General features: G+C 33.7%; 1 protein-coding gene across 1 annotated transcript in view; it reads right to left on the bottom strand.

The window, feature by feature from the left end:
* The window catches only part of PDE3B (phosphodiesterase 3B), a gene marked incomplete at its 5' end in the record, with an annotated part of 20,652 nt that overhangs the window by 4,441 nt on the left and 1,169 nt on the right, over positions 1 to 15,042 (bottom strand). Inside the window, 9 exons of the mRNA XM_029084271.1 lie at positions 1 to 94; positions 2,630 to 2,743; positions 3,361 to 3,472; positions 5,544 to 5,678; positions 6,458 to 6,561; positions 7,098 to 7,171; positions 7,722 to 7,932; positions 10,275 to 10,381; positions 13,297 to 13,436. The exon at positions 1 to 94 is cut by the window's left edge and continues 103 nt beyond it. Of these exons, the coding sequence (XP_028940104.1) occupies positions 1 to 94; positions 2,630 to 2,743; positions 3,361 to 3,472; positions 5,544 to 5,678; positions 6,458 to 6,561; positions 7,098 to 7,171; positions 7,722 to 7,932; positions 10,275 to 10,381; positions 13,297 to 13,436 (1,091 nt within the window). The remainder of the gene's footprint in view (positions 95 to 2,629; positions 2,744 to 3,360; positions 3,473 to 5,543; positions 5,679 to 6,457; positions 6,562 to 7,097; positions 7,172 to 7,721; positions 7,933 to 10,274; positions 10,382 to 13,296; positions 13,437 to 15,042) is intronic.

Here is a 15,042-nt window from a genome sequence, read left to right as displayed (position 1 = left end):
TTTGATGCTAGACAACCATAACTGTCATCAGCAATAGAACAACTTTTTGAAGAAATATAGCTGACTTGAACAGGGGCAATATCACTGGCTTCATCTAAGGAAATTGAAAATACAAAAAGAAAATATTTTAGAACATTATTTCATTCATATTTTAAATACATTTTAAATCACTCTGCCAGATACTCTTGTGAATATAATCTTAATGTAGTTATCTTTGTAATTGTGGAGCTGAATAATTGGCAAAGAAAGACAAACATCAAGAAAAACGTCATAGTACTGTTTATAGATAAACCAGCAATTTTGAAAAGTTGAAATCCCGGTAAGTCATAAATTTGTTGTGGCCGCACGGATTGTCCAAAAGGGTAGATGCAGTCTTACAAATACATAAAAGCTTCAGCTGTTCCATGGCATTACACAAGGAGGGCAAAGTCCTACAGTCCCAAAACTGGAAAGTGGAATGTTCCTGTTCTAAAACCAACTCTTTATGTAGTACTACATACAGATACACCTCAGGATCCATTTTTTCAGACAAGACTTCCCATTACAATGCTGAGGGATAACTATAATACACACAAATAAAGGAGACTTTCAAAAGAGCTGTGAACAGTCATAATCAGGGAAAAGAAATATTTTTAATTCATCAGAGTTCACTCTTGCCATGCAATTTTAGAAGGGGAAATGTAGACTTTACACTTTTGGCAATATGTGGGGCACATATCCACACTTGCTGCCCTCATTGGAAGAGGAGAGGAAGGAAGAAAATATGTGCCTTGGTCTTTGAAACTGTATGGTGCCTTAGAAGACACAAAACAGAGGAATTCACTCTCTTTGCAGCCACAGTTCACAAGGCTGCTTCAGAGGAATGTTTCAGCAAGCACAGAAAGCAATCTAGTGGAATAAGTGACATGGACCACCTAGTCCATGTCTTTTGATTGCAGTAGAGTTGTCGTTTAGATTAGAAAGCAACCATAATAATCTAAGCTTTTAATTATTAAAATACACTTGTAGTTATTTGTTCCATGGGAGGGAATGAAGAGGTGGAGAAAAACTAACAAAAATGTACATCTCTGAGTCCAAACCACAGATCTTTGAAAATCTATGTGGATACCAATGGTTACACATTACCTTTAAGGTCTCTGTCACTTCTTTGCCTTCACCTTCCTGTCATGCTGCTAAAGACATCCTGCTGTTATGCAGACCTGGAATTTCATTCCCTTCTTAAAAATGACAGCACTGAAATAACATTCTACAGTTTCTCTCCAACCTCAGTAAGGCCAAGAAAGGATCAAACAGCATCTCCCTTAGTATTTCTATAATTTGCCCATTTCTTGAACTTGCACACCTATAGGAAAAACTTTAGGGACAGTGGAAACTGCAAAAGGAACTAAATCCATGAAGTTAGAAATACTTGCATGATAAGGGGATTCATAGTTTTATTCTCCTCTTTGCCCTGGACAAACTCACTACTAAAAAAAAAAAATAAGGCAATTTTGTCACTGCATAATAAAAAGGGGATCTTTTGCTTTAATAGAATAAACAAGGATTAAAAATCCTAGTAACATTTATAGTAAGACTACCATTTCTTATTTTAATTTTTCTTTCTTGTAAAGGGAAACAAAAGGATTTTTATCATTTTTCTTTCCTCCAGTCAAGTCTCCAATCCCAACTCTTTTAACACTCAAAGAAAGAAAATGCAATAGGGTGCAACCAGTGGATACGGACAAACTTTGAAAAAAGAGAAAGGCGACAGTAGAGGGGCCAATTAGTAAGGAATAAATAACAAACTGTATGATGTTCTGTACAGTTCACAAATTGCTTCTTAAAATTATAGCCCTTTATAACCACATGACTTGCATCTCGTGTTTTTTTTTACTGCACATATAAAACAGAGTTCTCAGAGTGCTGGATTTCCCCATTTTATTTTTCTTAAATACATACATTTTAGTATAAAAGCATATATTTAGAATAATTAGACTTACACTATATATTTTAGTAAAAACTACAAATCTAAATTTAAAATTTAATTCCATGAAGTCACAGACAACACAAAAGCAAGCTTCATTAGAACTAATGTCATATAAAATTTGAATCTGAAGTCTTTGTTTCTCTTTCAGGGATGCTCTTATGCAGTTATTGTTAGGGTAGTCACTTCAATGCTTGAATGTCTGCATGTAATATCTAATACAGAATTCTGAAATACCCAGTTTTACACTAAAACCATTAAGGAGAACTTCAATTAAGTTAAATACCTTGACTTTGGTATTTTTTTCTGTAGTCTATTTAATTTCCCAATAAAGTTAAGAAATATTACTCTAATGTATCTCAAATGCTAAAAAGATGCTGACTGTAGCAGTATACGGAAGTTTCATTCAGCATAGAAAATTTATTAAGTGAACCTGTATTCTTGGCTAACAAACTAACCACTAGTCATCTAATAATTTTTCTAAAAATCTACTGCATGATATTTCTGAGTGGTGTGTACTAACTTTGCTTTATATTAGAATACAAAAAATATTTGAGTGATAAGAATAATTAGATATTATCTTCCCGAGTAATTTGTTTTACCTAGTGTAGTTTCATTAAAATATTCTTACAGCAAAAGAAAAAAATAACCTGTGTGAACACATACCCATATCACTTTCCATTATATGCTCATTATGAAGTTGCTGAAATCCAGGAATGGGCCGTGTTGTAAGATACCATACTGCATGAAGAACATCTGTGGCGTGTATACGATTGTGATCTGAAAACGATCAAAATATAATCAAAAGTATTATTTGAAATATAATCAAAAGGAACAACAACAAAAAAAGAGTAATGTACCACATCTACTATAAGGGAGATTTTGATATATATATAAAGGAAAAATTGAATTTAGATTGTTAGTAGAGCACTAGCATTGCTTCCAATCTGATACCTACAAGCATCTGGGTTGGTGCAAATATCTGTGACACGGGGTCGGTGAGGGAGGAGTTTGTTTTGGTTTGGATTACAATAAATTTGTCTGCCCTAAACAGCAAGATGAATAATTACTGCCAAAATTCTGTATTTTCTTATTATTCTATTAAGGGCCTGTTAAATCAATAAATATTCTCCCATGGACTTCAGTCTGTTTGAGCCAAGACCTCATTTAAATTCTCTAAGATTACACTTAACCTACACACTAACAAATTCTATTTTGGAGTCCACCAATTTTTTGCTCCAATTCAGTAAGTTGGTTCTAAATTCTGATGAATGTATTAATTAAAAATATATTCAGTTCAGACTTTGTCTACCTCTATATTAAACATTAAACTAATGCACACACTAAAGGAAATACAGTAATATGAAAAAAAACTTATGTAACTGGATAGTACTTACAGGGAATATCTCGGTAGCCATTTTCTAGTGCACAAAAGTAATTCATAAATTCTTGAGTTGGGATTTTGAAAATTTCAAACAAACCAGTGTCTTGAAACAAGGTATAGGTTACCTAAATACATATTAAAATTCATTTTAGTCTGAAAAATATACCTAAGCACATTCTGCTTTTTCAAATTTAAAAACATTCCTGTTTTTAAAAAATTGCTTGCTGATAGAGATAGAAATCTCTAAAATTCCATTAAAGATTAGCTGAAAGCTATTGTTATAGAGACCTGCTCAATGATTTTTTTTAGGACAAAAATGTGGATTTTTATCATCCTTTCAAATACAGACTAATAAAAGCTTTTATTTCTTTACTGATAAATTATATGCACAACCGATTATTTTTAATAATATTCTCCAAGATTTTCATAATGTTAAAGAACTCATGCCTTATTTCATTAGTGATCCAAAATGGAGAAATCTATATTCTTGCTTATTATTAAAAAATTCAAATTACTTAACTATAGTAGCAGAGCCCTTAATATAAAAAACCCCAGCATTGTATTTATTTTTGAGACTTTGGCAAAGAAATCCTATTTCTTTTATTCATTATGACTTATCGTGGGTATTCTTTTAAAAAGCTAGCTGGTAAATGGAAAAATATTTCAAAAATGTACTGAGAATACCCACATATGCATATACTGAGCAAATATATTCTGGTTTACAACTAGAACTTAGTGACTACAAAGACCGAACCTCTCCAAGGCTGCAAATATTAAGAAAGCTTTTCAAAACAAGTCACTGTTACTTTTTTTAGCACTTGAGAGAAAGAGTAAGTTCTGAAGTGTGGGAGGTGCTCAAAGGAACTCGAGAGAAAAATGAGGGGACATCCTTTCTTCCACCTGTCCCAACCATTCCCCTTGCACATACCCAATCTGAGAACCTTACAACTGATGATGGTAAAATACAGTTTTTAATTGGCTCTTAAGTAAGGTATGTATCAGATGCTTACAGCACAACAGACAGAAGGACTGGGGCGGGAGGAGAAGAAGGACAAGTAGGACACATACATACAATACCAGGAAGAACTGATAGAAATCCTGGGAGAGTTTAGCAGAAACCTGCACACCTAAGTACTTACAGGTTTGAACTATCCCCTAGATTGCACACAAAGGAAATGCAAGCTAACGTGGATCACAGAGTACTAGTACACTACAGTAAAGACACCACTCAAACGTGGATTGTGATATTCTAGTCTGTAGATTAACAGTTGTCACTAACTGAGGTGAGAAAAGACCTGAAAACACTTGCTCAAACAAAACTAACTGAAGTTTTACAACAATACCCAGAATACTGTGTATTATGAAAGAAAAGACAGTGTCTAATGACAAAAATGAAATTATCTTCATTGTTTTTTCCTGTCTTCAGTACAGGTGCAGGCCTATGGTTCCAACTGCACCCGAGTGCTTCCAGCCTGTTTCCTTCCCTCCAGCTGCTTCTTCCTAACACTACCCTTGAACAAGAGTAACATGCATTCTATTCCAGGGTAGGAAATTAAGATATTAGCAATAAAAATATTTTGTGGTCAGATCAGAAGCAAATCCAGCTCAGACTATAGCTCTGTGATTTCTAAAGAAAGAGACAGAAGCTTCCAGGTGACACTGATGAACGGGAGAGGCTGGGGAAGAGCAAACAGGATCATACTTTTGCACCTGCCATTAGATTGGCTTCAGCACAACATGAAACTGCACAAAAGAGCTTAGTAATAAGTCAGAAAGAGATAAAAGGGATACTACATGCAGAAAGCAGCATGGAAAAAAAATCCCATTGTTTGTAGGATCAAGAGGCAATAAGAGATCACTTCTCTTCCCCCACAGGTGTAGCTCTGGCAGAAATAATTTACTGAAATAAAGAAAAAAGAAATGGTTGACAAACAAGGTAAGTAATTATGAAAGCAGGAGACAATTGTTCATCGGAAATGGCATATTACTACAAAACCTATTAAGTACGAATCTCACCTATTTTTACATTGGGAATAAAATTCAGAAAATTTGGAGCAAGTTGGAGTACAAGAGAAATTATATTTCTACTTTTCAAGTTAGCATTCATATATTTGTTGGCTGCAAAACTTTTTCATGGTTTAAATAAAATATTTAAACATGATAGCTTTATACACCCTCCCTCAAAAGACAACAAACCTGGCTAAGGATCCTTCCAGACTGCTCTCCCATTTCTTGTACAAGGTCAAAAATTTGGAAATTCCAATTGTTCATCTTCTCCATTAGTGAATCATGGTCTAATAACATTGTTTCTAATGTAGGACTCTGCTCCACCTGTATGAGAGTAAGATAATTTATCATCTCTAAAATAACAATGAAAACTAATTTGTCATTTGTATTGGCAAAAAAAGCCATGAAAATGATAAATCATTATTGAACTTATTGAATGGTGCTCTAACTCTAGCTATGAGAAAATCATAAATCAATAGTACAAATAGTACAGTTAATGGTTTGACTTTTCATTTTTGGGGGCAGCAGATTCCAGGGCTTTCTGAGATGGTGCTAAAATTTCATTCTTATTTCTTTTTAAACAAGATGAGTTAATAAAACAAAGCAAAAATATGCATAAGTTGACAAAACATTTACTGAGCTTTGACAGTTCATTAATTGAAAAAGCTTTAAAAAAACCTGATGTATAAACCCAAAATGTTAGTAAAGCTTAAACCATTTTTCTACCTGCACTTCCAACATACTGCACTGTATGAACATTCAGTTTGTAAATCTCACTGAACCTGCCACATCTTTCATTAACTTCCAATACAAAATACTAGTCAATCAGTGTTTGATCATACTATCAACATTAAAACTACATAAATTAATTTTTATTTAAAAAAAATAATATGAATCACCATATTGTCATTTGCTGGTGAAATTTATGCAAGCTGGAAATACACAATTGTTAAATGAAAAATTGAATTCCAATGATGCACCATTTGCCTTCAGAAATTATAACTCTTAGCAATGCAAAGACCTCTTTACAGCATGTTAGAAATCATGAAGAAATACCGTATTGATAAAAGTTATTGCAAGTTTTTTTGCAATTACATGCTTACAAGCAGGTTATTCTGTGTTTGATCAATCATTTCCTTCCTTTCATCTTTTTTCTTCTCTGTATGGCAGAACAATTCTTTTGAAACACTAGCACTTCCAATTTCACCTTAAAGAAAATACATACATAAATACTATATCAATAATTTATTTGTAAATTACTGCTAATAATTTTTAACTGATCATACAGATTCTTCACAGAAATATAAGTAATGCCTTGTATCTAAACCATTTTTATTTAAGAATTTAACAACAAAAAATTGTATTAGACAAAATCCATTAGACAAAAAATTTATTAGACAAAACCTATCTGAAGTTTGAGGAAAGCTAGAAGCACAACTTTTTACTTGCAAAAACTAGTTCAGTGATAAGTTTAGCTGAGATAGCAGAGAAATTATTTATTTATATGGAGTACAGAATTACAAAGCTATGAGTGGAAGCCTATTATAAAATCCCTACTCTGAAGCAGGGAATATTTTAGATTATCTTGATTATCCTAAGTCACAAACTAAAATAAAATATATGCATATGAGTTACTTAAAGTATGGGAAAATTTTCATGCAGAAATACAAACATTTTAATTTTATTTGCTCTAAAAAAACCCAACAAATTGATACCAAATATTTGTCTATTTTGAAATCCCACCTGATTTTCTCTCTTTATATTCTGCAAATTCTGGTTCTGGTGTTGGAACAGGCTTGAGTATCTGACGTCCACAGCTTACAGAATACATGAAAAATATTTACAACATTCAGTAATTTTCTTCTTTTGCTACCACTGTGCTGTTCTGAAAAATATCTGCAAATTATTTGTCTTAAAAAGGCATGCCTCTGAAGGTTTTCCACCAAGTGAGCTTCATATTTTCTTCTAAGTTTGGCACATAGAAGTCTAGTCTGTACTTACAAAATAATCAACCATCACCTCCCCAGGACTCTATCTTCATGAATTAACAAAGTAGAGCTAATTATTTAGAAAGTATTCAGAAATATAGAATTACATTCCAGGCAGGAAATCCTTCTTTTCTAAAAATCTGTAAAATACTGTTACACTGCAATAACTGCCGCTTTCAAGGATGAGCATTTCAAATCAATGGCCCACATACAGCTTTCTTTAGTCTCCCCTGGATGACACAGTTACAGACTATTATGCCATGGTATGCCTTTTTTACCAGTACTAGTAGAGGCAGAGGTCTTGTTATATTTTTTCATTTTAATTGTATTCTTTTCAATGCATATGAAGTTACTAAAAATGTAACAGAGTTTACAATACCTGCTACACATATAACCTACAGGTGTTTTAACTTGCTGCTGAAAATCTGGAGAACTACATGTGTATCCTGGAGGCTTGTGTATATTAATACTTGGTTTTGTAAGAAAATCAGCAGTATCAGGAAATTCTACAGGTGACCAGCTGCTGAAAGCCCCACCGGAGACAGATCCATGACTAGGTGAACCCACAGGACTCAGGCCAGGAGAAGAACCTTCCAAAACAAACAGTACATGGAGTTCAGATTACAATAAAAAGAGTCTTGTTTAGAAAGACCGAAATTAAATGACAAGAACCTTTATAAATTGTGAACAAAGTGCAAGTTTTCAAAACACAGTGTATAGTTCACACTGTTAAATACATATAAAGTAGCAAGATCTATTCCAAGTTTTGACATCTACAACTATGCAGCACAGTCTAGGTTACAGGTCTGAATGGGCAAACTATGTAACGTGTTCTAACACCTGGCTTTCAAAGATTTGCTTTTGTTTTTAGCTTTGGCAAAATTTAATCAGTAGCTGAAACTTTCCATATTCCTTTCTGATTCAGGATTGCTTTTTTAAACTTTTCAGGAAAAAAATTTGTCAAAAATAATTCAGTATTGATAACTGACCTAGACAAAAATATTTCACCCCACTGTTTCACAATAAAGAAAAAATATGCTTGAGAAATTTTTAAAAACAAAGTAAAAAAATCGAAATGTTGTAAATGTATTTTTTAAGCAAGGGACTAAACTGGGCAGATACTGGCCTTTTCTGATAGATGTACCTTTTTTTTTATTGGCATGACAATATATCCAAACCTGCATAATAAACCACTAGGGGGAAAAAATAAAATCTAAAGTTTTCTTATGGTTAATTAGAGATAAAAACCAATCAAACAAATGATGGCAAATAACTCCATCTTCCTTAGGTCCATGAAACTCCCCATTCCTGTTCAAACAGTAAACTCGGGTTTACTTCAGGCTTCTGCCTGTGAGAGCTAGGAAAGCAAGCTGGTAAATCTGCACTTTGGCTACTCTACGTGCCAAACATGAATTTACAACACAGTTTTGCATTAAGTCAAACATAATTTCTTTCCCTTTGAAAATATACAGAAGACAGGTTATCTACAACTGCCCAAGGTAAGTTAAAGGCATTATAAATATATTTTTATTTAAAAAAAAAAAAAAAAGTGCCCAGGAGCAAAATAATGAGGTATTCTGTGGACTTTCCAAAGCTGAATCACTTATTCTGCTGCAAACTATGAAGCAAAAACTCCATCATAAATTTTATGACTGTACAGTACTTGATAACATATCACTAAGAGAATATACAGTATTGCCCTTAAATAAGGAATGAACAGATTATACACTTCCAACAGTGTCATAGGCACTTGACTCACCCACAATAAGAGTAGTATGTAATTACTTTTTGTTACAGTAAAAGACAAGATTTTTCAAAATCCACATCGTTAGGTGAAGAGACCACTTCACTGCTACAAAGAAAGATCCGGAAAATCAAGAAGCAATTTGTAAACCCCCTTCCAGAACTAAACCAGATTAATACTCTAATGTTGGTTACTTAATTTCATCTTTTTTACATGTACAGATTTCAGCAGGTTTTAATGCATATCGTTGTACTCTGTATTTTCCACAAGATTCAAAGCAGAAGAGTAGAGAAGGCAGCCCAACTTTTTATGAAGACAGAACCACTGAGAATGTGCAACAATGCGTTTACATGCATCTGGCTTGAGTTTGCATGCTTCTTGGTGTTTAGAAGAGTGAAAGGGAAACAAAAAAACAAACAACGTAACCAAGCAACCAAACCATCAATAAGTAATAGAAGAAAAACTGGCAAGCTAGGTTTAAAAAAAAAAATAAAAAAAATAAAAAAAATTTAAAAGTGCATTAATCTCTCTCAATGCAACCTGAATATTTAAACTTTTATAAAACAAAATTATCAGACAGGTTGTTATTTTTAAACCGTGCGAAAATGCATAAGCAGAAATGCCAAAAGAAGTAGTTTTCAAGTTTTCACTTAATATGGGCACACAGACCAGTTATAAACTGTGAAATACTGATATACACATTATTTCAGCACTCCTGCTACAGTATCTATGAGCTTAATTCATTGATAGTGTTAGAATAAAAACTACTTCAACTCCTTCAAAAATTTGTTTAAATATTAATCTCAGGTGGCTACCAGGTATTTAGGAATGTCTAAGTGACACTGTTCTATTACAAAAAGTATAATTACTAAAAAAAGAGTCCTTTATTAATGTATGTGAGCTTTGCAATTTTCAACAGGTACCAACCATACTGAACATCATAACATTTTGCAGCTACACAGCATAAGGTGAATAGTTGACATTTCTACTAAGTTGATGTTAACTGTAATTTTGAGTGTTCATAGAAGCAGGTTATTTTTTTAAAATATATGCAACATGCTGATGTTGTATTAGTACTACATGAAAAAAACATGAACATGGAAAAAACCCACCCCAATTGTAATACATGATGTAGTAACTACTAACTTGAGGTCCTGCCACTAAGCTATACAAATTGCACAATCTTACCTGCTCGTCTGGGACCTATATGATGAGTCAATGTCATAGAAGATGATCTTTGTTTTGGTATTGTCAGCAAGTTTGCACCAAAAGACCCATTTGAATGAGATCCTTGGCTGAAAATAAAACAGTAAGAATTTTTTTCTTTCCTACCTTGTCTTCCACATTTATTAAATAAAGTGCTTATAGAATGGCCAGACTGCTCTGTTAGAGGTCCACTACCATTCAACAAAAAGAGACTACTAGAAAGAAGTCAAATTCAAGATCAGCTAGACAATATACGTCACTTATATGGAACAAAAACTGCTGGGTTCAGGGTGAAAGCAACAGAAAACTTCAAGCAGTCCTAAAATGACAGAATAAGGGTATTCAGACTACATGTCATAGGTTTTACTTTCTAACACGGTATTTACTTTTCTTTAATGTTTTTAACAAAACAGGCTGTTCTCTAACAGATCTGAGAACATCTAAAAGATTGATTACTTAGAAAATACCATTACAATCTTACATAGCCACAGCTTGCTTTTCAAATCAATTGTGCATATTTAATTAATCTTTATATTTATTATAATCTTAAAACTAAAGCTGTTTTTGACATACAGGCTTATGTGCTTCAGTTGCTACACTGTTAAACTCAATTGCTGAATTATGCCATCTGCCGTTCTAGGCATGAAATTGCATGCCAAAATTACAATATATTTCCTTTAGTAAACAAAAATGTGATAGGCAGTTCAAAATAGACATGTACTTTAAAGTGAAAATACTTTAGGTAAAAATAATAATTTTATTTCAGTATGGGAAAACATTATTCACCAAAACAGATTTAATCTTGTTTAATCAGATTTCAAACAGATAAAACACAGAGATAGTGATCTCCCATCACTTCTTTAAATATATAAATATAAAATTGAGTTAAAGAATAAACACAGATTATTCTTCTGAAGTCTGATGCTGACATGTTAGCCAACTTTAAAAAAGTGTTGGAGTTAACAACTGGGATAGATTGAACTCTTCACTATTTGTACCCTGTTTAGCTATCATAGCTTACATGTATTCTTTTAAAGCACATAAAAATGCTGCATCAGCATTTAGTGCAGGAAAACTATATATTAAGTGAAGTCAGTTCATCTTGAACTAGTGTTTGAGTGAGAATCCAAATCAAGAATTTGCATGCAAATAAAACAGCAGCTCTCAGGAGTTCCTTATAGATGGATAGAAAAAAAATCTGGAACATTAAATAAAATTTTGTAGTAGTATTTATTGTACCACTGTGTAATATCTTCTCTTTCCCAACTCAGCTAGAATTCAGTTGAAAGCAGTTGTTGTATGTAAAAAAACTTGGATTTTTTGGACACATTTCTCTCCTAGTGAACAGTCAGCTGTTTCACTCTGCTTTTTTACTACTAACCTGCTCCTCCTTGCCTCTCTTCTCACATTCACTGGGTCCTCCATTGGGCTGAATCAGCTCTCCAAGGCAGGAAAAAACTGTCTTTTTACTGCTGTTATTTACCTGCCAATTTAAGGGGCTGACTCAAGAGCCAGAGCCAATGGCACAAAGTGCTCTAGGAATGCAGGACTGCCTCTTTTGGCAGCAGGAACAGGTATGCCAGTGCAGCTATTTCATCTAACCTTATCTGTAAGGTAAGCACCCGTGGGGGATTTTGAGATGAGTGACGGAGTACGAGCAAGGGTGTTTTCCGTATTGCTACTCTCAACCAGGTGAGCTTCAGTAGGTCCTTTGGTCTGTAGGAGCTGTAAGGAAACCCTCTGTAAACGTACACTGTGTCTGCACCAGAAATGCCTCAAACTGAAGTCCCACAGTTTGTAAGTTTAAAGCGATTTCTCTTGTCTCTAGTTATTTCCAGTGGATATAACCAGACAGATTCTTTCAAACACTGATAACCAAATCAGCATGAAAAGACAATCTTTAAGCTACTACTACTAGTATCTCCAATTATATTTTATACAAAAATCACAATTAAGTTTTACTATGTAAAAACTTGAAGAGTATATTTTTTTATTCAAGGGGAAAAAGCCACTGACAAGTGGCAAAGTATTTAAATTGTTCACTTTAAAATTAAATATAATATTGATAAATAAGTTATTGGATGTGTGTATATAAACTTTCATCCACTACCAGTAATTATCAGTTATCAGGTTAACTCATATTTTCTTTTTAAAAATGCACCTATTATACTTCCTTATGACCCATGTAAAACCATTAAAGTCTTAAGAGATAACAAGTGTATTACAGAAAAAAAAAGGAAAACCACACACATTTTTACAGATTCAAGCTGCAACACTATTTCAAACATCTGTTGCACTTTTCTTTAATGAGAGTGAGCAAAGACTTGCACATTTACACTTTTAATTAAAACTAAATGTATGAAGTTTCACTCATATACAATATTAAACAAAAAGAGAAAAATGTACTTTTATTTTAATCCTAATTCAAAATATAATCTTAATTCTGGAAATAAAATCTTTATTTGCACCATATTGACTAACAAATGGAGAAGAGATGACTTTCTTACTGCTTGCTTGATGACCAGAGGAATAGTAAATGCTGCAATACATGCAATGGTGACTACAAAATGCAAGAAAGTTATATCATCTTTGTAATTAAAAAACAAATGTGGAGGTATGTGAAAGTTGGAAAGTGATAAATATTTCAAGTAAAAAGCAGAAGGAGGAAGTCAGTAAAGGTTTAGAGGTTAAACTAGTTTGTTTTGTGATCATGTATGTTGGACATTTTTTTCATTTCCTTCTAATACACAGGCCTAGTTATCATGACAGAACAAACCATTCAGCCTCAGAATGACCTGATTGCTAGTTGAGATCAAACAGAGTTACAGAAGCATAGTATATCATTAACTTGAAACATGTTCCAGTTTATGCTACCAGAATTTGCAGACTTAATTCACAAGATTCTACATTAAATACTTCCGCTGCCAAGTTCCAACATCATAGACACAAACGTTTAATAAAGCCTACATTTATTCTTGCCCTTAAAAGGTGGTTAAGTGCTTACCTTGATGTGTTGTATTCCTGATGAGATCTCTTGCTGTTACTCCGTTCCCATCTAGACGTTGATTCTATAGGTGAAATGCCAGAAACCCCTGAAGTTCGTCTCAGCTGTGGTGTTGGCAGGCTATTCCTGCTATTTAAGCCCTGTTGAGTAATTTAACCATGGTTAAAAATCTATATAATTAAAACCAGACATTAACATTTTATTTACTGTTTGTGAAGACTATTTATTGTTAATTTCTTACAGTGAAATAGTAAGTATGGTATCTTACATTCACTCTTATTGCTCAAGAAAATAAAAAAGACGCAATCAAATTATTTTGCTTACTAGGAATAATTATTTTTCATATCTCTTTCTTTTTTTCCCCAAATTAAAATATGTAAAGATACTTGTACTCTGAAACCCATATGGTTCAACAATTACTCTTTGGAGTTGTTAAAAATGGAGATCTAGAGATAGTCAGTTGCTGTAGGATGACAGATCCTTTTTCTACACATCCCAATGGTACAACTACACAGTCAGCTATCCAGCTCCCAGGATAGTCTGAGATTTCAATAACTCCGAAGGTAAATAGTGACAGTGGGAGAATTGTGGAACTTGTGGAAAGGGGGATGCACAATGCACAGGGACAGTAAATTCAGTACGTTTTTCTTTGTGGATTTTTTGAAAACTGCTAAAGATTGGTACAGCAATGTGAAAAATACAGTTTATGTGAATGTGAAAATATAACTTTTAAAAAAATGTCTATATAGCTAGTCAGAAATGATCCCTACCCAACTGATTTCTGCAGACAATCCATGTGACATTCCAAGGAATTTCATATTGCAATGATCCTGCGGGATCTTCCTTAGAGTAATCTGTGGACACTGAGCTTTTCCCCAAAAGCATTTGTCTTGACAGTGGTTCCCAGTAGACATTTCACAGGCTGAATCTGGCTTGAGGCAGTTTATCTGGCTTCAAAATACTAAGCCAACAAGTTGATCAGTTTGGGCCAAACTGCCCACTGCCTGGAAATGGAAGCAACTACAGGGCAGGGCCATCGAAGACCAGGCTCCACAATAAACAGCCTCAAGCTGTCAATACCAGGCTGCCCTAGAATTATTGGCTCTGGTGCACTGCAGCTCAGTTTCTGTATTTGGATGTTTTTCCACCACATTCCTTAGGATGTCATATAGTAATTGCTTTCTTGCTTTCACTTATTTACCCTAGATACTGGAGAAGTGACAATAGATTTACCCACTGGTCCCATAACATGATGTGCTGCACAGGAAGAAGGGATATTTTTCCTTTTACGTATCTGATTTGCTTCTGTCTGATGGCTATTTTGATGCTCCCCAAAGTAAATTCCTTTGGAAAAAAAGGTCAATGAAAAAGCCACAATGACAATAACTGTTAGATCAAGAACGTGGGGGAATCAAGAACAGCTCTGTTTGTGCCATATCACAAAAATGTAACATCTTCATTTTATACTTGCTTTTAGTTTTTTTTCAAGGACTTGTGTTCAGAGTGCAGACTAGTGTCTATCCATCAACCACTTGAATTTGCATTTTGGTACCTATTTACATTTTATTCAATGTGTTTTCACAGCTGCTCTTTCTTAAGGTTAAACATAGCTCATGGGTACTCAGTAAAGAAGCTGCTACCCCTACAAGAGCATTCTTTCCAGGATATATTTCCTTGATTTTTATTTATTTATTTATTTATTTATAAATTGCAACACACACAGGAATGAAAACTAAAGTCATTTGA

This window comes from Antrostomus carolinensis, unplaced genomic scaffold (assembly GCF_000700745.2).
Source record: "Antrostomus carolinensis isolate BGI_N321 unplaced genomic scaffold, ASM70074v2 scaffold11563, whole genome shotgun sequence".
NCBI lineage: Eukaryota > Metazoa > Chordata > Aves > Caprimulgiformes > Caprimulgidae > Antrostomus > Antrostomus carolinensis.
Note: the sequence above shows the minus strand (reverse complement) of the source record. Positions and strands in the feature narration are given on the sequence as shown.